At 46.0% G+C, this 21,732-nt stretch overlaps 1 protein-coding gene across 8 annotated transcripts in view; it reads left to right on the top strand.

The window, feature by feature from the left end:
* DNM1 (dynamin 1) overlaps positions 1–20,417 on the top strand; it is a 68,716-nt gene extending 48,299 nt beyond the window's left edge. For 2 of the 8 annotated variants that reach the window (XM_086475858.1, XM_086475857.1), the window contains exons 16-22: positions 6,898–7,007; positions 7,597–7,708; positions 8,939–8,950; positions 10,183–10,353; positions 10,531–10,772; positions 11,178–11,396; positions 20,357–20,417. In XM_086475858.1, the coding sequence (XP_086331984.1) occupies positions 6,898–7,007; positions 7,597–7,708; positions 8,939–8,950; positions 10,183–10,353; positions 10,531–10,772; positions 11,178–11,396; positions 20,357–20,417 (927 nt within the window). Of the gene's footprint in view, positions 1–6,897; positions 7,008–7,596; positions 7,709–8,938; positions 8,951–10,182; positions 10,354–10,530; positions 10,773–11,177; positions 11,397–14,699; positions 14,722–18,968; positions 19,042–20,356 lie in introns of those variants that run through there. The other 6 variants (XM_086475854.1, XM_086475853.1, XM_086475852.1 and 3 more) reach the window with 3 other exon arrangements.
* The last annotated feature ends 1,315 nt before the right edge of the window (positions 20,418–21,732 follow it).

Below are 21,732 nucleotides of genomic sequence, written 5' to 3'. Positions count from 1 at the left end.
TTACCCTGCTGCACACACATGCATTCCCCCCACCCCCTGCCCCCAACAGTCTGTGTCCTTGAGGCCCAGCTCAGCTGGTAGAAATCCTTCTGTCTTTGCTATGATGCCCATGAAACTTGCTGTGATGGGTCCAGCTGCAGCCAGTTTTTTGCATCCAGCTTGTTTATAGACCATAGGAGCAGGTTTGCTGAGGTTTTTTCCTCTCCTGCTTTCATACTGCTCTCAGGTGTTCCCTGGAACATGTTCCTTCTCTTTACATCCTCTGTGGAGCTCTTTCATTCACTCATCGTTTTTCACAAGTGCATGTTTTCTTGTGGATAGTATCTTACTTGGTCTTAATCAGTCCTCATTTATGCTTTCACTCGCTGTGTCTTGTCTGTCTTTTCCAGACAAACATCAAAGCAAACACAACTTCCAGAGCATCCAAACCTCCAACTTTCAATCCTTTGTGGGTTTTTCTTTATATTAATGACCAGCATTGTTTATGATGCAAAATCTCCTTTCTCCAGTCACCTTTCTGTGCCTGATCCTGCTGCCTTAGGTAGCAAAGCACAGTGCAGTTGCAACTCATCCAGGCCTATGTGTCTATCTCTGCATTTTATGGCAAAAGTTTAGCATGTGAAACACAAGCCATTCTGAACAGAACTGCCCCAGGACAAATGCATGAAGCTGAAAGAAATAAGAAGGGGATGAGAGAGATGGAAGAGGAATAAGAAGGTTGTGAATAGACTGGTGAACAGGCAGATAAGTGGTCATCAAGCATGGCTCCAAAGGGTTATATCCTCCCAGGCTGAGGGATGAGCAAACTTTGCATGCAGCTATCCCCGCAGCCCACTCTCTCCAAGTGTGTCCCTCTGCCGTGCAGGTGTTGCCGTCCCTGTGCAGCACTGGTAGTGTGTGGTGTATCCCAGCACAGCCTAACCAATGTGCAGACTACTGTACAATCTTGTAGTCCTGAACAGGTAGTCTGAACACTGGGCAGACGGAGTGGAGCCTCTGCGGTCTGCTCTCCGGCTATCAGCAGCTCATTAGTCCTTTCTCCTCCCTGCTTTTGGAATGGGGTTTTGGGGGCAGAGATGGGGTGAAAGAAAGTCCAAGTCCTGATTGAAAAAACATCCTCCTCTGGCAGCTGGGAAGAAGAAATGTTGCTCTCTGCATGTTTCCAATTTGGAGCAAGCTTCCAGGCTCCTTCCTCTTCCAGTTCTGGTGTCAGGCTGGTACCTGGTTTCCACCTGGAGTATGCTGCACCTTTTTAGAAAGAGAAGGAAAAAAAAAATCAATTATTGCTGTCTAAGGAGGAAATGCTGTGAAGTTTTGGCTGTCACCCAGGTGTGCAGAACTTGTTGCTTCATTCAACTCCTTTTTCTTTCCCGTGGAGCTGCGTGGAAGGATTCCCAGGCCCCACGCACCCTCATCTCCTTCTGCCCAGTTCTGACCTGTAGATCAGCTCTTTGCCTGGGGTCCGGAGCAAAGCTCGAACAGGACCAGCCTTTGCTTCCAAGTCCTCAAAAGGGTCCTTTGACCCACCTTGCCTTTGCAGCTCACCTCTGGCTACTGCAGGAGCGATCTGCATCCCCTCTTTTTTTTTTCTCCCCCCACTATGGCTGGCATTGCTGAGCCTCCCTCCCTCTTCTGGATTTTGCTCCCTCCCTTCTTGCCTCCCCTCTGTCCTTCTGCCTCAATTGACGTGGCAGTGGAAAGCTAACTAGACTCGAGGGAGGAGCTTGCTGGCTGCTGGGAAGGCCGGAGGTTGGCAGGAAGCAAGCCGGCTGACGGATGGGGTTGTGCGGGGGGAAAGAAGGTTCCCTACTCTGCATGGAAACTTGAGGAATGCTGTCGCTTTCTGTGGCGCTTGGCTCCCATGTAACGATTCCAGATGTTAGCCCTAGCCCGTGCGGTTTGCTCCCTCTCTCCCTGGTGCTGCAGGGATAAAGAAGGCTTTATGTACACTGCATGTCTCCCTTCCAGGGTCCCCTTCTCTGATGTGCGTGCTGGTGGACGGTTAAGATTTGTGGTCAAAAAATACGAACACCCAGAACACCCACTTCAGCTCTAACCATGCACTGGGAAAGGGTCATAACAGTCTCCTTTTCCTGGACATGTGTGTGTGTTGCACTTTACCTCTTCAAAGCAAATCAAATACTGGGGAGGGTTGATCCCATCCCTGGCACAGGGACAGGTGTAGGAAGAACTGCCTGCTTGTCCTTTGCGAAGGCTGGTGGGCATTGCTGTGACCTTAGAGAGGCCGTGACAGTGGTGCTTTGGATGCTGTAGCATCTCTTAAGCTACTCAGTTTCTGCCTGTACTTTCTCATATACCTGGGGTTGCTCTTAGCTGCATGTTTAATTCTGTGTATTATTTCAGCTAACGTAAATATAAAGCTTTACTTTTGTGCAGGTGAGTTGATTACCATTGCTGTGCTTACTAAGCCACCAGTAATGGTTGTGATTAATCACATGAGTCCAGGCCTAGTGTCTGTAGACCTTTTGAACTAAATCAGCTTAAAATCTTAAGATGTGTTGTTTAAGTTAAACCAGTGTAGCTTTCTGACGTAAACAAGCCATTACAGCTGCTTTGCAGCTTGGAGCAGTGATCACAGTGTCCAGCAAATTATGCTCTGAGGGCAAAAGTGCAGTGGTACAGGTGGGCTGTGTTTTGGAAGGGTGGTCTTGAGATGCATGTGTGTTGTGGGATGACTAGGGCTTCCTGGAAGAATCGCAGCTCAAATTCAGCTCTTCCAATGTACGTTTTCTTTGCAAAGACAAGAAGCAGAAAGCAGTTGGTAACATCTTGTTGGGGGGGGGTGATGGTTCAACTTAAAAAGCTCAGCTAACTTGCTTTCAAATACTCCGAACTGTTTTTCAGAGACTTCTTCGTAGCAGTCTTGTAGTGTGCATGTATTCATGCAGTGTGTTTATGATCAATTATGATGATGTCGTCTTTCTTTTTGAGTAGAGTTTTATTACAGGAGTTCCCAAAATGCTGTGCACGTGTTTAACACAAATGATTTGACTGAAACTCCAGTCATCTCTGGGGCAGGCTTGTTTGCCTCTAGTGCTTTACATCTTACAAGAGGGAAAGAAGATTAAGAGGTTTAAGCAAGATGAATTTCTCCTAATTTCACACGGCCACCAATTGAAACAATGGCAATGCTCTTTCTCCCATATCCACAGACCCTTGTTTCTGTGCAAAAGGTGGTGTTTGTCATAACAGCTACAGGGAAACCTTTAATTAGTTTATTTGTGCTCCAAATGCAAACTGAGACCTAATAATCCTGCCAATTACTTTCTTGTACTGTGAGTGCCAATTTCCAACCTTAGGGGAGCCCACACAGGCATCTGTCAGCTTCATTTCACATGTATTCAAGAGCAGGAAAATTTAACTTGCTGTTGAGGCAGTCCAGTTGAATGGAGGAAATGTTTTGAGTCAGGCTGGCTTGCTGCCTGCTCAATTTTGTGAACTTCTTGTAAGTCATTACTACAGGATAGCAACATGTAATTCAGATGTAGACCATTGCTGTCCCTGGCCAACACTGATCTCTAGAATTTAGCCACTCTAAGGAGGTATGTAGCAACAATAAGGATGTTGTAACATCAGGCTACAACTGCAGCACCCCTTTTTTCCTCCTTAAATTGTGCTTCACACCCCACAGTTGGAATGGCTAATGGATCCTGGTCTCCTTCTTAGCCATGTGTATTTTCTTTCTTTGGTAGATGCAAAGTACAGAGCCATATGGCTGTATCTGCACTGTATTGGGGGCGGGGGAGTAATCCTCTGGCACTTATCCTGCCTGTGCAAGTAGCTTGCAGTCACCTCTTTCTGCAGTTCTCCATGCAAGTGGTGTGACTCTTGTTGGGAGCAGTAGCCCTGATTAGGGGTAGTTAGCCCTGTGCCTACAGCATTCCCTAGCCCACACTGAGCATCCGTGTTCTGTTTTGTACAGCAGTCTGAGTGCTTCTGTGACTTTGCTACCTCTCCTTGGCTTCATGGCTCTACAGATTAACTTGCAGCCAGTTTGCACATTTTTATATAACATACTCTGCTGCTGAGAGAGAGTTTTGCCTGATTTTTTTTTTCTTATAGATGGGGGGAGAGACGTTATGAGCAATATAAGCCTCTTGGGATCAGACTGAGGGCTTTGAATATAGTATTTCACAAACTGCTTTCCCGTTTCGATGTGTGCTGGCTCTTCCTTCTCCCTGCCCACCCCCCCCCCCCAAGTCTGGGAAGTTAGAGAAGCCCTTTTCCCCTCTTGGCCAGGATGCTATTCAGCCATAGCGCATACTGCCAGATTGCTAACATATGGGCAGAGGGCTCAGCCAAAGTTTTGAGAGGCTCAGCCCTTGGCAGCTCGTTCCACACTTTCCTGTCTCTACATTCAGGAAATGAAGTCAGAGTGTTGATATAAAACAGGCTGGGTTGAAAACTGAGAAGCTGGAAAGGCTGAAGTGGGGGGCCAGGAGGGGGGAGGTGTGGGGAGATGGAGAGGAGCAGGGGCTCGTTGCAGTGTGCGTTGGGGGTTTCTTGCCTTGTGCCAGTGTCTTCCCATTTGATTGCTCTTGCTACCTCAGAGTCAGAGGACTGATATTTTGTGCTGGCAGACAGACACACGTGTGTCTACTGGTGTATGGAAAGATCAGCGTGCAGAGGTTGTGTTGTCTTGATCACGCAGCAGCATTTATGCAAGAGCTTGGAAGGGGTGAAAGTCAAAAACTCTGGCAAAGAGCATGTGTTTCCGTATGTGGGACATGGGATTCCCTTACCTTTTGACTTTTTTCCTGAAGAATGACTCTATTGCTAAATTTCTGTGGAATTATGTGGTTCTAATGCAGAATGATTTTTCTCAGACAGCTTTAATGTCAGTTATTTTTTTTACTAGCCCAGAGACTCTGTGGGATGGATGCAGGGAGTTCCAGTTCAGTGAGACTGCAGTGGGGTTGGTCTGTCTTGCCTAGGGACTTAGCATTGGGTGTACTTCGCTTCTAGGTCACTAGTTCAACCTCAACCAGAATAATAACAACCCAAAGTAATAGCTAGCTGGAAGCTGTAGCTTACAGAACCTGAAGTGGTCTGTGTGGTACTCTGACCAGTACCTGGCTGATAGATGTCCTATCACAAAAATGCTTGCCCAACTCTAATTTAGACTGATCAACAGTATTGAAAAATCCAGGGAAATTCACTTGGAAGAGCTCTCCTGCTTTCATAGCCTGGCATCTTTGAGAGAGAATGGAGAGTTTGGCAGCTACCCAAGTGATCTCTTCTATTTTCTGGATGCTGGCTTCTGGGATATTCTTGTTGCACAGATTTTGTAGTGGACTGGTATAGTTTGATCTTTGGGGTATGTCTGAACTGTGTAGTGCCCGCTATCCTTAGCAAACTCCAGTCAATTTAACTGAAACTTAAGAGGATGTTAGGCTGGACTGATCATTCTCTGGGTGTTTGAACTCAGCAGTTTTGTCATTCTTACGTGCTGCTCTGCCCTGCCCCTCTTTTCTAGCTAAGTCTTCAGGATCTCTCTCCCTGACCATCTTTGTTTTCCGTTCTTGTTTCCCCTGAGAGCAATTGTGTTTTGTTTCCAGCCGAGAAGAGTCTACAAACACACAAGATGCTCACAAGGGGCAGTCACACATGCATGCTTGCATTCAAGTATGCTCTGTTTCTGCTTCAGTCTTGGATAGCTACATTCTGCCTCTTGGAGACCAGTGTGATGGCTCCCTCTCTTGTTATGTTGGGGTATAATACCCAGCTGGAATAGGATGTTCCAAATGGGGACCTTGAACCAAACTCACTCCTGTTAATTTGCTGTAGATCCAGATTTGAGACTAAGTAGGGAGATTGATTTCTGACTTAGTTTCTCAATATAAATGTAAAAATTAAGATTAAGTTTTTTGTTAAAAGATGATATCTAGGGTCAGAATTGTTAAGGTTGTTTTTTTTGGATGCCTTGTTCTGTGTTTAGCTGGAGATCTTATAGGAGCCAGACTGGAGGGTTGTGGTTGCAGTCCCTTAAGCTCTCTGAGTCTGATCACTGAATTTTCAGTTTCTGGTTTTTAACATTCACCAGGCAGTAAACTGCCCGTTGTTTGATCTGCTGGTCATTCAGAACATGAGACTTTAATGGGCATAGTTACTTGATTCTTTTTCAACATAGGAGGCCTTCAGGTAACCTGTATTACTGTGGTCAGACCTGCTCTTTAATCTTCTGATGCATATTTATTATTGCTTAATTAATACTTTAAAGAGGTTCACAGTAACTAATAGAGTGTAGGACAGTGATAGGATGAAGTGAGAAAGGCAGCTTTTCTGAAGAGGTGAACTTAAGTTGATATAGCCCATAACTTCTGTGTCAAATCACCTTCTCTGTCACATGCCTGGGTTGGTTTGAACCTGGGTATAGGCTTCTAGTGATTAAAAGTAGAACACTGAGGTGGTGACAGTGGGGCTGTGAGGTCTGCTGTGCCCCTTCTCTGACCAGCAGCAGTGTTTCCCTCCATTAATGTTGTCCTGAAAACAGAGGCACGAGGAGCCTTTCCCAGACAGACCTGCTCTGGGTGTCAAGCAGCTGGTGAGAGTCTTGGTGCTGACTGACCCCTTGCTGGGAAGAGTGAGGACCTTGATGTTGATCACAGCCTGGGGAACTGGGACAGTGCCATGCTGCTGCCTGCTCCTGAAGGACTTAATGGGGCAGAGTTGTTGGCCCATGTGACAAAAGGAGTCAGGAAGGACAAACTCTTATTTCTGGAGATCCTCTTTACTCACAGACTTAAGGGACCAGAGGACCTGAGTTGAGAATACCTCCCTGGTGATGTGGGGGCTGTATTTGCTGACTGACTCTGTGCTGGCAGAGTGGAGACTTCGTTGGAGCAGTGAGTAACTTGTTACTGGTCCACTTTTCAGGAGAAGGAAAAGAAGTATATGTTACCGGTGGATAACCTGAAACTGCGAGATGTTGAGAAGGGGTTCATGTCCAGCAAGCACATCTTTGCTCTCTTCAACACTGAACAGAGGTATGCTCACATCTCAAACACGCCAAGCTGTTGAAACTAGGGACAGGATTTACATAATATTAGATAGGAGGGCGTACAGATGGGTGTGTTGGTAGCTGTTCAGGAAAGATGTGCATACCCTTAAAGGATAGCGATTTTTGGAGGAGACAGGGGACTTCAGAAGAAGTGAAGTCAGACTTCTCTTTAGGCCTTACAGACAGGTACCAATTTCTTTCTTCATGACCTGCAGTGTGACCTTAGCCTTCAGCTGTTTGTGGCTACCTGTTCTTAGTGAGTGACTAAGGAAAGCCATAGGGGACCTAGGTTGGCTGGAGAAGTCCAGCAGTGAGCAGAATTGAAAATGGAATCTCTTTCAGGCCCTATTGAAACACACAACTGGTTTGGGGGCAATCAAACTTGCTCGTAAAAAAAACTCGTTTCTTTTCCCTTCTGCAGAGTCATCATGAGGATAGTAGCAAGGGACTAAATGACTCTGCCTTAGAATAATAGGAAGATTCCCTGGTCACTGACATCTTTGTCAAATGTGCACAGATGTGGGCAAATCTCTGATTTGTAATGGAGGAGAATAAAATGTTTGTCTTCCCCTCAGGAATGTTTACAAGGACTACCGGCAGCTGGAGCTGGCCTGCGAGACCCAGGAGGAGGTGGATAGCTGGAAGGCTTCCTTCCTTCGTGCAGGAGTCTACCCAGAGCGTGTTGGGGTAAGTTACAGCCATAATAATGGGATGAGAAGGAACACAGCATGTATCTTAATAAGGATAGCTGCATCCTTTTATGTTAAAAATAAGTCTGTGAAGGTTTTGTCTCTTTCCTGAGCTGAGGATATATTGGAACAAAAATTTAAGCTTTTGGTATGTCCTGGTGCTGCCTTTAAGGAAGCTTGGGGTAAAGTAACTGGCAACTTCAAAGGGGAGATAAAGTAGGCAAAGACTGCCTTGATAAATCCTTCTAGGTCTTGTTTTGTGGGCATTAAATTCCCAGTATAAGGAGGACATTTAACTGCCTGACTACTAAGTGGTGTGTGTCTGCTGAGCAAAGGCACCGTTCCTTTTCAGTAGCACTTACTGTACAGCCTTGTTAGGAGCTTCCTGGCTTAGTGATAGCTGTTCTCTTGTTCCTTCCCCCACCCAATTATGAAGGGATGTTCTTTGAATTTTTCTTTTGTTTGGTAGATACCTTAATATGCTACTTGAGCAAGACCTCTTATCTCTTTGCTTAGCCTTATCCCACAACACTTGCTGTCAGCATTATGCTCTGCTTTTAAAAGTATGTTCTAGAGAATTGTGGTATATGTTCCTGTTCAAAGCCTTCCTGTTCTGTGAGAGGAAGCTCCTATAAATAGTTTTCCCATTAGAAAAGTGATAATTGCCTGTCTGTTTGTTGTTTCTAATAGACTTCTTGCATTCATCTTTCCTGTTAATTTCAAGATGGTGGGTTTTGCCTTAAAGCATTTCCTGACAAACTGGTGTGATATTAAAAAAGAGGATTAGGGACTGGACCTTAGCAGTGACATGACTTCAGATTGGCTTTGAACCAGACTGGGCCTCTTGAGCACATACTGGTAAAGGCCATGTGCCACCTGTTGGTGTGCAAATGGAGTGGCTTGACATAGGAACACTGCTAGGTTGATGGTCTCAAAACCCTATGTAATGAATAACAAGTAGCCATTGTGGGTAAGTAAATTGCCCTTTGTTGCTAATAATGATTTCCTTTGCAGTGGGTCCCATTTGGATTTTCAGTTTAGCTAAAAAATTCACTTGTTCCTTTTCCAGGGTAATCTAGGTATTTGTGTATTTTTAGTGGGATTGGTCTTTTGTTCGGTGCTATAATGGGATCTTCTCCAAATTCTGAGACCAACTAAAAGTCTTCTTTTATTTTTTTGTCCCTTTTTGTTTCAATTTTTTCCACATATGCTCAAACTGGCCTGCCAGGACAAGGACAAAGTAAGTCTGACCCTCTCTGCCTGTGTTGCCCCCTGGGGCTCTCACCGGGTAGTTCTCTCTTGTTTTTTCCTTTTGTCAGTTTCCTGAGAGGCGTTTGCTGCTTCTCCCTCTTTGTACCTTCGGTTGGATTGCTGCTGTTTGTTTCTGTTCTTGGTTTGAGTTTTCCTTTTTTCTTTTTATTTCTCCCTTTTTGTATGACTTCTGAATCTTGGTGCAAACTTATTTTTGGGTTTTTTGAGCCTTTTTTTAAGTTGTCCTGTTTGACATCAACTTCCTTTACTTTGTTTTTCACTGAGACTTTGCATTCCTTTGTTATGTAAGATCTTCCCAGGAAAAGCTCAAATGAACAAAAGAATTTGCCCTTTCTCATATATTTTGTTCCCCAAAACAAAAGATCAGCAATTTCCTACACTGCTGCAAATCCTTCAGACTGGGACAGTTAAAAAGAAAGGTTTTTTCTTTAAAAAACCCCTTGATTTTATAAAGTAAGCATTGGGAAAGACAGCAGTCTTTCATGCTTTGCTGCTTTGAAATTGATCCCAAATGGGTGAGTCTTGCTGATTGCTTGCTGTCAAACAGCACAGTCCAGGTTTTAACTGACAGAAAGCTAAAGAGTTCATTTCATGTGGACGGGAAGAAGTTTATCTGCTTCCTGTGAAAGAAGAAAAGTATGACTTAGGATGCAGGATTTGCAGCTGAAGTGATCAGGAAGGTTTTCCAGGTTATTCCATCTACTTGCAGTCTGAAGTGAGCAGTTATTTCACCTCTCTGTATCTGTGTTCTCATTCGTATAATGAGGATAAAGATGCAGTGTGTCAGCCTGTAAGGCTTGATTTATGGTGAGTGATTCTCAGGTCTGAATCTGGGCATGGAAAACCCAGCTCAGAGGAACCTTTCAGGAAGCTATATACATTAAAAGTAAAAAATACAGCTTTGAGTATTCACTAGAGCCATAACCTGTGAACGTTGGTCAGGAGTCCCTGTTGCCTTTCACCTCTGTGTAATAACTTTCTACTAAAAGAGCAGCTTTATTGTTAAAGCTCCTCAGATCTGAGCTGGAGAAGTCTATACAAGCTGAGCTGTGCATTGACAATCACAGCCTAAAATGTACATTTAAATAAGTTTTGTTGCATGTGCTTCCTGTGTGTTCCCTTCTTTTTCTCTTAGCTCTCATAAAAAGCTAGTTTTGTGTTACATTTGAAGAATCAATCTGTTTCTTGTTTTCTCTACAGGCCAGTGAAGCTGAGGAGAATGGGTCAGACAGTTTCATGCACTCCATGGACCCTCAGCTGGAGAGACAAGTGGAAACTATCAGGAACCTGGTGGATTCCTACATGGCAATTGTCAACAAAACCATCAGAGACCTCATGCCGAAGACAATCATGCACCTCATGATAAACAATGTACTTATCACACCGGGGTCAATGGGGGTGGGGAGACACAGAGAAGGGGAAAAACAGGGAGGGAGAGAAAGAATGAAGAAAAACTGAAGGCAGCTTTGAAGGAGGCAGGGATGGGGACAATGTAGTGTTTTAGGGAAGACAGAGGAAATTTGATTCCCTCTTTGTGCTCGTTTATAGACCAAGGACTTTATCCATTCGGAGTTGCTGGCAAACCTATACTCCTGTGGTGACCAAAATACACTGATGGAGGAATCGGCAGAGCAGGCCCAGCGACGCGATGAAATGCTGCGCATGTATCATGCCCTGAAAGAGGCCCTCAACATCATCGGGGACATCAACACCAGCACTATCAGCACCCCTATGCCCCCACCGGTGGACGACTCTTGGCTGCAGGTGCAGAGCGTACCATCTGGACGCAGGTACCAGAGGCTCAGGGGGAGAGCCCCACAGACCTGCCTGATGCCTCTTCAGTGGCTAGCTGGGGCCTCCTACTGAGACAGGGAGTCCTCCTCTTCCTCTCTTCTCCCTGTGGATGAAGAGTTCTGGGTATTTGTGTTGGGAGGCTCCTAGACCTTGAAAGCTATGTGGGGCTGCTACGTCTCTACAGAGGATGCGGAGGCTTCTAAACCCTTAGGTTAGATGGGGCCTGAAGTAGCTTTGAAGGCAATCCGAGGCCTGGCGTGGGCCTTGCAAACCAAAGGGTGGTGTGTAAAGTGACATGAAACTAAAGAAGGAATGCTGAAGGCAGCATATGGGGACCTGATAGTGACACAGAGGGATCCCAGGCCTGTTGTTGCAGTTGAATTTCTCCATCTGTTTGCCAGGTCTCCTACATCCAGCCCCACGCCACAGAGGAGAGCTCCCGCTGTTCCACCCGCCAGACCTGGGTCTCGAGGCCCAGCTCCTGGACCACCTCCTGCTGGTGGGTCCACGCTGGGTGGTGCCCCCCCTGTGCCCTCCAGGCCAGGTGCCTCTCCTGATCCCTTTGGGCCCCCACCTCAGGTTCCTTCTCGGCCTAATCGTGCTCCTCCTGGTGTTCCCAGGTAAGTCCTGGAATGCTGCTCCACACAGGTGGGATAAATCTAATTTTTGTGTAGCAGCCTTGACAGAACTTGGCCTGCCTGGGCCTTAGGAGAATGGAGTGCATGGTGTGGGTACAGTCTTTCCCTAGGGTTCATAGGAGCATCTGTCACTTGTTAGTGGTCAGCCCGGCCTCAATCCATGACAGATGTCCCCTGAGATGTCATTGTATAGATGAGGCAATGCCAAGGCAGCTCTCAGGAACAGAGGGGCAGGCTCGTCTCTGTGCAGACCTCTGTGTGAAGCCTAGGGGAAGAGGACCGTGTACCTCAAAGGGCTTTGTTAAAGCAATCGTACCAATCCCTCTGCTCACAAGTAGGAGGTGGTCACCAGAAAAATCATAGGACTGGAGTGACAGTACACCTTTCAAGGCAGTTCCCCTCTGCATAGGGCTCCCCAAAGTCTGAAAGTGCCCCTTTTTCTCCTGGCCCAGAGTTCTTCAAGGTAAGTTGGAGACACCTTCATCTAAGCTGTGCAGATGCTTTTCAGCTAGGAGAATATTGTACTATCACTGGCAGGGAACTGGATTTTTTTAAGCATTTTTTGTTGCTTCTGTAATAAACTTGAACATTTTCCAGTCTAGGGTGTTCAAATCACATGGCTTTGCTTTTCCATTAGGAAACTTAATTCCTTTCCTGTTTGGTCACTTCAAACACACTTGAACATAGTAATAAGGGATTATCCCCTGTGCAGCTAAGCACGTGTTCCTGAACAGGATTTAGGAGGCAGTCTAGAACCAGGAATGCTTTTATGTTGGGTACTTGGCCTCCCTGTGAGGAAAACAAGGTAACTAAAGAATGAACATAACCAGAAACTCCCCAATGATGTGCCAGAGGGAACACTTCCCTCGTGGAAAATACCTCCCTCCAGTGGATGCTGGTAGCACATGCCTAAAGCTTTGCCATTTCTTGTGAAAACACTCAGGCGGTAGATGGATGGTGATGGTATACGGCAGGGGCAGTTCAGTCTTCCTCCTGTGATAGTGCCCCAGCTCGTACTTGGTGCTGCCTGTTTGGAGGGGAAGTGCTCTCTGCCAGGCTGTATCCAGCCCAGAGGTGGAAGAGTCCAAAGAGATTATAGACCAGTTTGATTCTGGTGTGTGCAAATAGTTTTACTTTCTTGGTGCCTCTGCCCCAGTCCTCCCTATGCACCTTGATGCAGCTCCCACAGTAACTTGTCCACACATGCCTCAGTGTTGCCCCAGGGACAGCAGTCCTGCTGGTGGCACCTGTGGGTGTCAGCATGCTTCTATTGTGTATTTTGGCTCTTGCTTCTTGTGACCCTGCTTTTCCACATACTGTTACTTTGTGGTTTTGTTTGTGTCTCCATCTTTCTTCTTTCACTCAGTTTCATTTCTTCACTTGTGAAAAATATTCTATATACCTGATCATCATGATAGGATTCCCCAAATGAGCTGAAATGAATTGGTCTTTTTTGAGGAAATCTGTCCTGGCCTAGCTTAATGGCATTTCTGCCTTTTGCATGAGGCAGAAGGGTTTAGGGGGAAGGTAGGGAACAGCACTACTTGAGCAGAGGAAGAAAGTGTTTCACACTTAACTGAGCAATCCCTTGCTTTAGGAGGAGAGGTGGTAGGTCAGGTTGCATGCTACTGACTGCCCTGATCTGGAGTTGAGATGATAATTCCAGAAGCTGTGAAGTGATGCTCATTCTCTGATCCCCCTCTCTGATTCTTACAGTTGTTCATAGACTCCTCCGGATCCTGATACCAGCTTGTCATTTGAGTTCACTGATGAACGGAGAATTTCCAATGACAAGGGACTCTTTCTCTTCCTCCTCTGTATATAGAATAAGAATGTTCCCTGCTAGCACTTGGACTCGGGTCCTTCTGCCATGGGTGAACGAATGCCATCTCCATTGTTGCTTTTTAATACCCATCTTTTCTCTTGCTAACCGGGCTACACTGATGTGTGCATGTGAGAGGAACAAAGCTTTTGCATAGGGTGTGATTGGGCTTTGCTGTAGGAGTTGGTGTTACGTGGTGAGCTTGGAAGTGCATGGTGGTGGCTGGGTGTGCTTTGTGTGTGTATGCACTCTGATGCCTGTGTAGAAGTTTGGCAGTTTCTGTGCCTCCAGTTTGTGTGAGCATCTGATTTTATGAATGATGAACTTAGACACGTGTCACACCACTTCTTTCTCGTAAACATAACTTTATAGACACATGCTTTCATGTATAAACACCACATGGTCTGTTTTCTTGCACAGAAATGTTTTCCTGCATATAATTAAGGACACTTAAAACAAGGCTTGCCATCCTGCCTTTGTAGTTAGCATTTATTCAGTCTGCTATGGAAGTCTGTATTGCCAAATACATACCTTTGGGAGCTGAAAGTTACAAATGATATAAGGTCCTATCTGTGTGCAATGGAGGAGTGCATTTGGACTATATGCTTAGTGGAGCTATGCAGGAGGATTTCCTCTGGGAAAGAAAACTATGAAAATACTCCTCCAGGTATTTAGGCTCTTTAGTTTAAAATAATTTGGTGGAAACTGTAGGTGAAAAAGCTCAGGCAAGCTTGGAGGAGAAATAGGAAAGTTTAAGTAAGAATGACTGACTTAATCATTGGAAAGATCTGTTGAAGGCATTAATGGGTTCTCCATTGTTTGGTACATCTAAGGAAAAAGGTGCAAGTGATCAGTGTCACTGTAAGCATAACTTCACACAGCTTTGACTTGAATTATTCAGGAGGTCAGAGTAGCTGATCTTAAGATTTTTGGCCTTCAAGGTATAAGCCTTCACCTGCTTCTTCCCTCTTTTGGGTAGCGTTCAGGACTGCATGTTATTTCCTTCTTTCCTGAGCTGTTTGTTTCAAGTCTAGCATTTAATATGGTCAGCAGATAGGAATCCTCAGCAAGAGAAGCTGAGCTTCCTGTGCCCAGTTGGTGGGTGCTGAGACCTAGGTGTGCTGCTAGCTCAGCAGGTACGGATGTGGATGTGTGAGTGGGCTTGGTGGGAGAGTGAGCAATGGCCAGTAGGTATGTGACCAGATAGACTGTTTTCAGCGCCCTCCTAGGCACAACAGGGTTCTGGATGTGTGCAGAGAGGAGGCGGTGATGGTGTGTGTGAAGTGCTGCAGGGTGGAGTGCAGTCCTGCCCAGCACTGCACGCTCGTGCCGTCTTTTGGAGGGGGACGTGCGAATGTGTGTCTGTGCAAGCGCATGGGTCTCTGTTCCACCTTCCTGACAGTCTGTGTGGCCTCTGCCTTGAACTGTCTGAACTGCCATGTTGATTTCATGTTGTCTTTCAGAATCACTATCAGTGACCCCTGAGGACTGGCAGCCACGGTACGTTTTGCACTCTCCCTGCAATGCATGAGTCATTGTGTCCCCATCCTCCATCACTTTGCTCTGCAGCTCACCTCTGCTGCCTAGTTCTTGTATTGGTAACAGAGTCCCTTGTCCAATGAACCACCTCTGCCAGGATCTCATAAAGGGAGGAGTCTTGAACAGAAAAACTGGCTGATCAGGGACAGAGCAGCTGCTTGAGCTGCGGGCGCTGGGAAAGCCTCGCTACCTGACTTAAGGTCACTAGAGGATCCTTTCGCTGCTTCCAGATAGAGAAGGTGGGATGGGGGAATGAGCTCTGGCAACGGGGTCTAAACTGTGTGTGTCTTTCATTTGGCTGATATCCATGCTGACTGAGAGACCAGCTGAATGATCTCTGTTTTAATTTGGTTTGTCAGCTCTGTTAGAATCAAAATAGAGACTTGGGGAGCTGTTAGTTCAGACTCCTCTTCTTATATTCTAATGTCTGGCTGGAGAAGTGCTCCTATCCTTGCTGTGTCCCTAGTGCTCATGGAAGGCAGGAGGAGTTTGGGTTGTTATATCAGGACTTCCATGTCTGAGTGCAGGGTAACTCTTGACATTGAATGTTCCCTGTTATCTTTGTATCCCATCATCATAGTTAGAAGTGAACTCCCTTTGCTTGTTCTCCACTTGACCCTTTACCTTCTAGGTTACTCTTCTGCTTCCATTCAAACTGCCTTCTCTCCTCTGCCTTCTGCCCCTGTGAGAGGAAGGCTTTAGTGATCTGTACCTCCCCTCAACACTCTGCCCTGAGCTCCTGCCTGTTTCCCTTTCCTCTCTCTCCCTGCATTTTGCAGCATTGTACTCGTTCAGCGATGTAGCAGGGTATTGGGGCAGGCTCCTGTGTACTGCACTGGCCCAACAACGTTTCCTTGTCCTGTTAAATGCTGAGAGTGGGGGTGTGAAGAGGGAGATCCAGCAAATTCTCCTGAGTCTCTTTCCTGGGAACCTCCAGCCCTTATTGATAATGGGGTAGAGAGGGCAGAACAGGGCAGGTGTGGAGGTTTTGGGCCCCTTCTTCCTTTCTCTGTGGATGTTGTTTCTTGAAGTGAAAGGTCTGACTGGGAGGAGTGGAGCAGCAGCAAGTCCCATAGATTCCCTTGCTGCTGGTTGTGGCAGAGAAGTGGGGGCAGGTGGTGTATGCTGAAGTCCTATCCTAATAGGAATAGCAGACGTTCAAGCCCCTGTTCTGGGGCAGGGGGGTTCACAGCTAGCCCCCATCTTGCAGCAGATCGTGTCTGTTACTGCTGCATGTAACTGCAGTTAGAGCTCAGAGGTGCCACATCGCATCAAACCAATGCAGTGATTGACATCTTTGAGGACGTCATCCGTCAGCCCTCCTCAGTGATGACATACTGCAGAGGTGTTGGAGCAATCATCAGTTTCCTCCAATGCTCTGCCTGCTGCAGACATCCCTGGCAGCCCTAGAAACATGCATCTTGGTGAACACCCTCAGGAAAGAGGCTTCCTGTTGTCTGTACCTTGTTCTGGGACTCGCTGTTTACGGGGCGTTCTCAATCTGGCATAAAGAGCACCAAGGAAATAAAAATTAAGAATCGAAACACCACCAAACAACCGAAAAAACCCATCCCAAACCTTTTGCAGCCCAAGCAAATAAATGTTATGTTTTACCACCTCTGTTAGGTCGTTATCAGCAGAACTCCCTATTAGCCTGTTGTCTCCTAGATGCAATTAGCTCAGTGTGCTAGTCTGGGTATGGCTTGAAAGACTGACTTCAAGGGATGTGACAGCCACTGTAACAGGTCTCCTCAGGCTCCTGCCAGGACTTGGGTCTTACTTCCCTTGAACTGGAGACTGCTGCAGGCTTCCCCCTGAGAAAAACTCTGTTCCTTGTTGTCCTGACAGATGAAAGTGACTTTTCAGTGATGTAAAAGGGCTTGGCTAGCAAGGTAGTGAGACAGACTGTAGCAGCATGTTCCGTGAGAGACTTCTCTGTCCTTTTTTGTGCTGGGAAACAATTTTCAGCCTTCTGTAACCTTATCAGGCAGATTCTGCAGGTGTCTCCAGGGAACTTGAGCAGAGACAAAGTCTGTAACTTTAAAAAGTGGCAGCCTCCCTAACATGCTCTGAGTGTTGAGAGAGATAAGTGCCTGCAAAAATCAGTCCTAGTACGTTACCAAAAAAGCAGCCCAAATACCTGCAAATTAGTTGTGGTCCTTTCAGCCTTATTTATTCTGGTAGGGTCAAGTGGCCTCTCTTGTTAGAACACATTACGTAGTCCAGTGACTTGAAGCATCCTTCTCATGTGAATTCACAGAGGCTATTAGGACAACCTGTCCAAACTCCTGAAATGCAAAAAGTCCTTCAAGCTTCTCAAATTCTCTTCCAACACATGTGACAGTGCAACAGCCTCTCGCTAAAAGTCTGAGCTGAAGTTTTGTAAGGCTTTAATTGCAGTGCTGTTACTGTTCCAGTGAGGTGGTAGCCATCGAGTGGTTGGTATGGCTGCATTTACGCCATGAGCACCCTTTAGAGGTAACGTGCAGATCCCACGTCATGAAGCTCAGGGTCACAGATTCCCCAGCTGTAACATCTCATTACAAGTTTTGCTTCTGGGAGATAGTATTATTTCAGCATCCTTCCAAGGAGGCTGTAATTTCCTGTTCAGCTCAATCCCATCGTTACCTGCTGTACAGGAACAGTAACTTGATTGGCATGCTGACAATGGGGTCTTGCAGTCCCCATTGACATTTTCAGTCAAGGAAATAACATTTGGAAATGTTTTACTGTCTAAAGCTTTTTTATGTATCACTTCCCAAGGCAAGGAACAAGTAGTTGTAATTGTTTTGAGATCTGGGACTTAACAGATACAGAGCAATAAATTCTATGGAGGCCTAATAAACAGGACTGTAGAGTTGCTCTGGTTCATTTGCTAAGATGAGGAAGCTTGCTCCAGTTTATAGGAGTATAGCTCCTCTGGTACCAGCATGATTATAGGCTTGCAGTCAGTGCAAAATGACTTTATCTCAGAAGACTGCACTGATGCAAACACCCTCTTCTGCCCCTCTTCCTTTCCTTTCCTCCCTTCCCTCAGCCCCTCTGTTAGGGGAGGGCCTTCATTTCCAGCAGTCAAATCATTCTCAAGTCATGTAAATTAAAGCTTGTCAGTGTGGAATTGTTCAAGCATTAATTCTGTGACACCTGGTTCTGTGTCATCAGTGCAAGTGCTTCCTCTTGATTTGGTCTGCATCCTGTTGGGTTTGCTCTTTGCATTTTGGGCAGTTTGGACTGTAAAACTACTCTGGCTTGGTACTGGACAATTTAATTATCGTAATGATACACCATCACGATGCTGTTTAGGTTGCAGACGCTGCAGGGAGCATGTTTTAAAAGAAAAACACAGATTGGGCTTGCTGACTTACAGACCACTATTTTATTTGTTGACTTCTTAAAGCCTGTCGTCTGAGTCTGAAGTGGTCTTTCAAGTAATGAGTTGAGAGAGATGACAGGGATGTTATCTTGTATTTTCTGGTGTTTTGTTTTTCCTCAGTCCCCTAGAGGAAGGAGATCCTAGAACATTTAATCCATGCAGAGGGCAAACACTTAAGTTGCTGCCCACTTACCTAGCTAAAGTATCAGCGGAAGAGCTGAAACAGAATGGAGTAGCAATGGCCAAAGTTCCTTTTATTGAAGTAGAAGCTGCATTTGCTGAGCACCAGGACTAGAGAGCTGAAAGCAGCGAGCTTGCCCCTGGCATCAAAGATCAGTATCATGTATTGGAACAGGGAATCTCAGGCTTGCAGTAGCCTCGAGGGCAGGGAAAGGTGGTGCTCCTCCAAACCAGCCAAGAACCTCTGACAGCAGCGCGTCTCAGAGGACCCCATCCATGCTGTGTGACTGTCATGTGCTTGATACAGGAGCTCGCTGGTGTCCATGCTTCTCAACTCTCATTCCAGAGCCAGTGCACTCACTGGCAATACATCTCTGCACTTCCAAATTTGAGAGGGAAAGCGAAACTGGCTGTCCAGCGGATTGCTTTACTGGTGGTCCATGCTGTGCAGAAAGGCCAGTGCGAGGCCTGAGACAAACCTGTAAGTCTCCTCCGTGGAGTTGCGCTCTGGTAGTTTGTGCCTCAAGTTTTATTCCCTTGCTGGCTCAGGCGAGGTGGAGAAGCATGTGTGATTGTGACTGCGATTGCTGTGCTAACCACAGTGTGTGTTCTCTTGTTTTTGTTTTCTGCTTTTTCACAGCAGAAGGGGCCCCGCCTCACCTACTCGACCTACCATAATCCGACCGGCTGAACCGTCCCTCTTAGATTTATAACTCGAGGCTGTAGACAGCTGGCGACGAACGCCGTGCTGGCGGCTTCCCCATTCCACCCTCCCTTCCACAGCCACAGTCACTCCTCTCATCCATCCCACATCTCTGCCTCCCACCACCCCTTCCTGGTGTGTCGTGAAACACTAGCCTAGTGACAGAGCTCTTCGTCTTCACTCGTGCGTCCTGTATTGCTTTGTGAGCGTAGAGTAGCCTTCATTCAGTGGCATGGATCCCTGAAGTACGCAGGCTCCTGGCAGAGATCAGCCGCAGGGCCATCCTGAAGTCCAAGTGGTGGCTGGCTGTCCAGTAACTTCATCTGCCTGGTCTAGCCTGGATAAGTGTCCTGCCTGCACCAGTTAGCTGTAGCACCTAGGACTGATCTGTAGCCATTTTCTTTTCTTGTAGTTAAGAAGACAAAAGTGTGACTTAGAAGAAAAATACTGTCAAAATGTGACACCATTAGGAACAGATAAATGTTCTGTGTATTAGTTTGACTTCTAAGGTGCAAACATTCATGTTGGGAACAGTGCAATCAACCTTATATCAAAGTGAGGCAGGGAGATGAACAAAGGGGGGAAACTCAATGGATCGGCCCGGTCCTGCTAGAGTGAAGGCTGAGATAGCGCACACACCTCAGCGTGCAGGGAGCGCACGGACCTGCTCGCACGCAGCTCCCCAAAAGAGCCGGGGAAATCCTGCTGGTGACGCGCTGGCTCCTGCCAGCACTTGTCTCGCATCATCAGCTTTGGCTGACTTTCCTGAACCCAGCAGGGAGAGGGGAATAGATATGCTGCTCCCCCCTTGCAAACGGACAACCAAATGTTTTCAGGGAGTTTGCTGTGTAATGTTTTGTTGAAAATACTTCTGCTTTGAATAAGCACATCCTTCAGTGTGGTTTGGGTACTGTGGTGACTTCTTCCGTAGCCTTTTCTCCTTGCATGTGGATGGTACGTGTTTGGGAAAACTTGTAACCGTTGTTGATTGCAACTCATCTTCTTAAGGTTTGTTTTTTTCTTTTCATGCTACATGTATTAAAAAAAGAAAAAAGACTTGAGAATTAAAAATATATCAACCCTGTACATCTCGGATGTCATGTCTCTACCAGAGCTAAATGAGCCAATTGTGTTGCAGGCGTTCAGTGAGGCCTGATTTAAGTTCTCTTGTTTCAGTGCTATTGCTCTTAATTTCTGTAGCGGATCCTCGATTGTTCTGATGCCGGTTCCTTTCTGTATTTTAACTATTGTTTTACTACTTCTCCCCCTTTTCCTTCCCTTCCCCTTTTCCTTTTTTCTTTGTTTTTCTTGTCTTTAAACTCCAGCCGGCCGGGTAAGGCCAGTCCCTCTCGCCCAGAGAGCCCAAAACCACCATTTGACATGTAGGCCTGCTCCCTCTGAGACTCTTTGCCTGCCTCTTAGCTGTTCTGTCCTGGAATGGTCTGACTCGAATCTCACACATGGCTTGTTTTGTTTGTATTTTGTGACACACGCATATCAGATGTGATTGTAGTGAAACTGTTTTGTTTTTTTTTTCTTCCCAGCTGCTTAGAGGAGTTAAACAAGTATATTGTAGTAATGAGAAACATATCTTTACTGTTATAAATATCTATAAATATATATATAAAGATGAAAAATCTATATATGTCCAGGTGTTTAAAGCCATTTGTGCTTCCATGTGGATTTTAGGAAATACTTAAGTAGGGAAAGAATATCTATATACATATATATATACACACATCCAAAAAGTTAACCAAATCCTGATGTTGAGTTTTTTGAGCTGATTGTTAAATTCTCTGCTGTGTGCAGTTGGGTTATTGTATTACCCCAGACTTGTGGGTGAACTGTCTCAGTGCTGGTAGTAGCTGTGATGCAGTTTGTGATCTACCTGTCACTCTTGTTTATTGGATGAAATAAACTATTGTTTCTGTATAATGAAGGTCTCCATGACTAGAATAAAACCATCTCTCTTGCTCTTTCTCTGGGTGGTTTTCAACTTGTGTTTAATTATAACCTAATCTTTTCATCCTGTAGAGCTTAAAGCTATGCATGCACACAGGGCTATCCCTGGTAGGGAAGGTGGAACAGATCTGCATCACCAGTCGCATCCAGGAGCTGCAGTAGAGTGGAACACCTTGCCCCAGGTGGAAGTTAACGCCCTTTCTCTATTGCAAAAGAAAAAGTATGGAGGTGCTCCAGTGACTGGACATGCAGAAGGTGGGAGTTTTGGAAACAAAATTGCTTGGTTGCTGAAACAGTGGTTTTGCCTAGGCTGTTTGTGGGACATGCCAGGTGGGTGTTGAGTTGCAGTTTCTCTGTCAAACGGTGTCATCTGGGCCCGTATCTGAAGTGTGGTCTAACCACGGCCTAACACACACGGCCAGCTCCTACGTGGAAGTTGTTTTTTGGCTGAAAGTGGGATTTCTCCCATAGTATAAACTGCATAAAACTGTTCCTACTGTCTCCATAAGCTAAAACTCTCCTTGATGATTTTAATCATAGTGATACTGGTGTGGGTTGAGTGACGAGATGTCTAGTGCTTTCTCCCTCTCTTCTTTCTCTGTCCTGCATGGTTTTGTGGTGTAACTTCAGCTTCTGTACAACTGAGGCACTAACCGTTGCTTGCCCTACCCTGTCCTATTGGATTTTTTTACTCACTGGAACGGTTCCATCTATCCCTGGTATTATATATAGGGTTGTT

This window comes from Leptosomus discolor, chromosome 19 (assembly GCF_034619465.1).
Source record: "Leptosomus discolor isolate bLepDis1 chromosome 19, bLepDis1.hap2, whole genome shotgun sequence".
Classification (NCBI taxonomy): Eukaryota; Metazoa; Chordata; class Aves; order Leptosomiformes; family Leptosomidae; genus Leptosomus; species Leptosomus discolor.
Note: the sequence above shows the minus strand (reverse complement) of the source record. Positions and strands in the feature narration are given on the sequence as shown.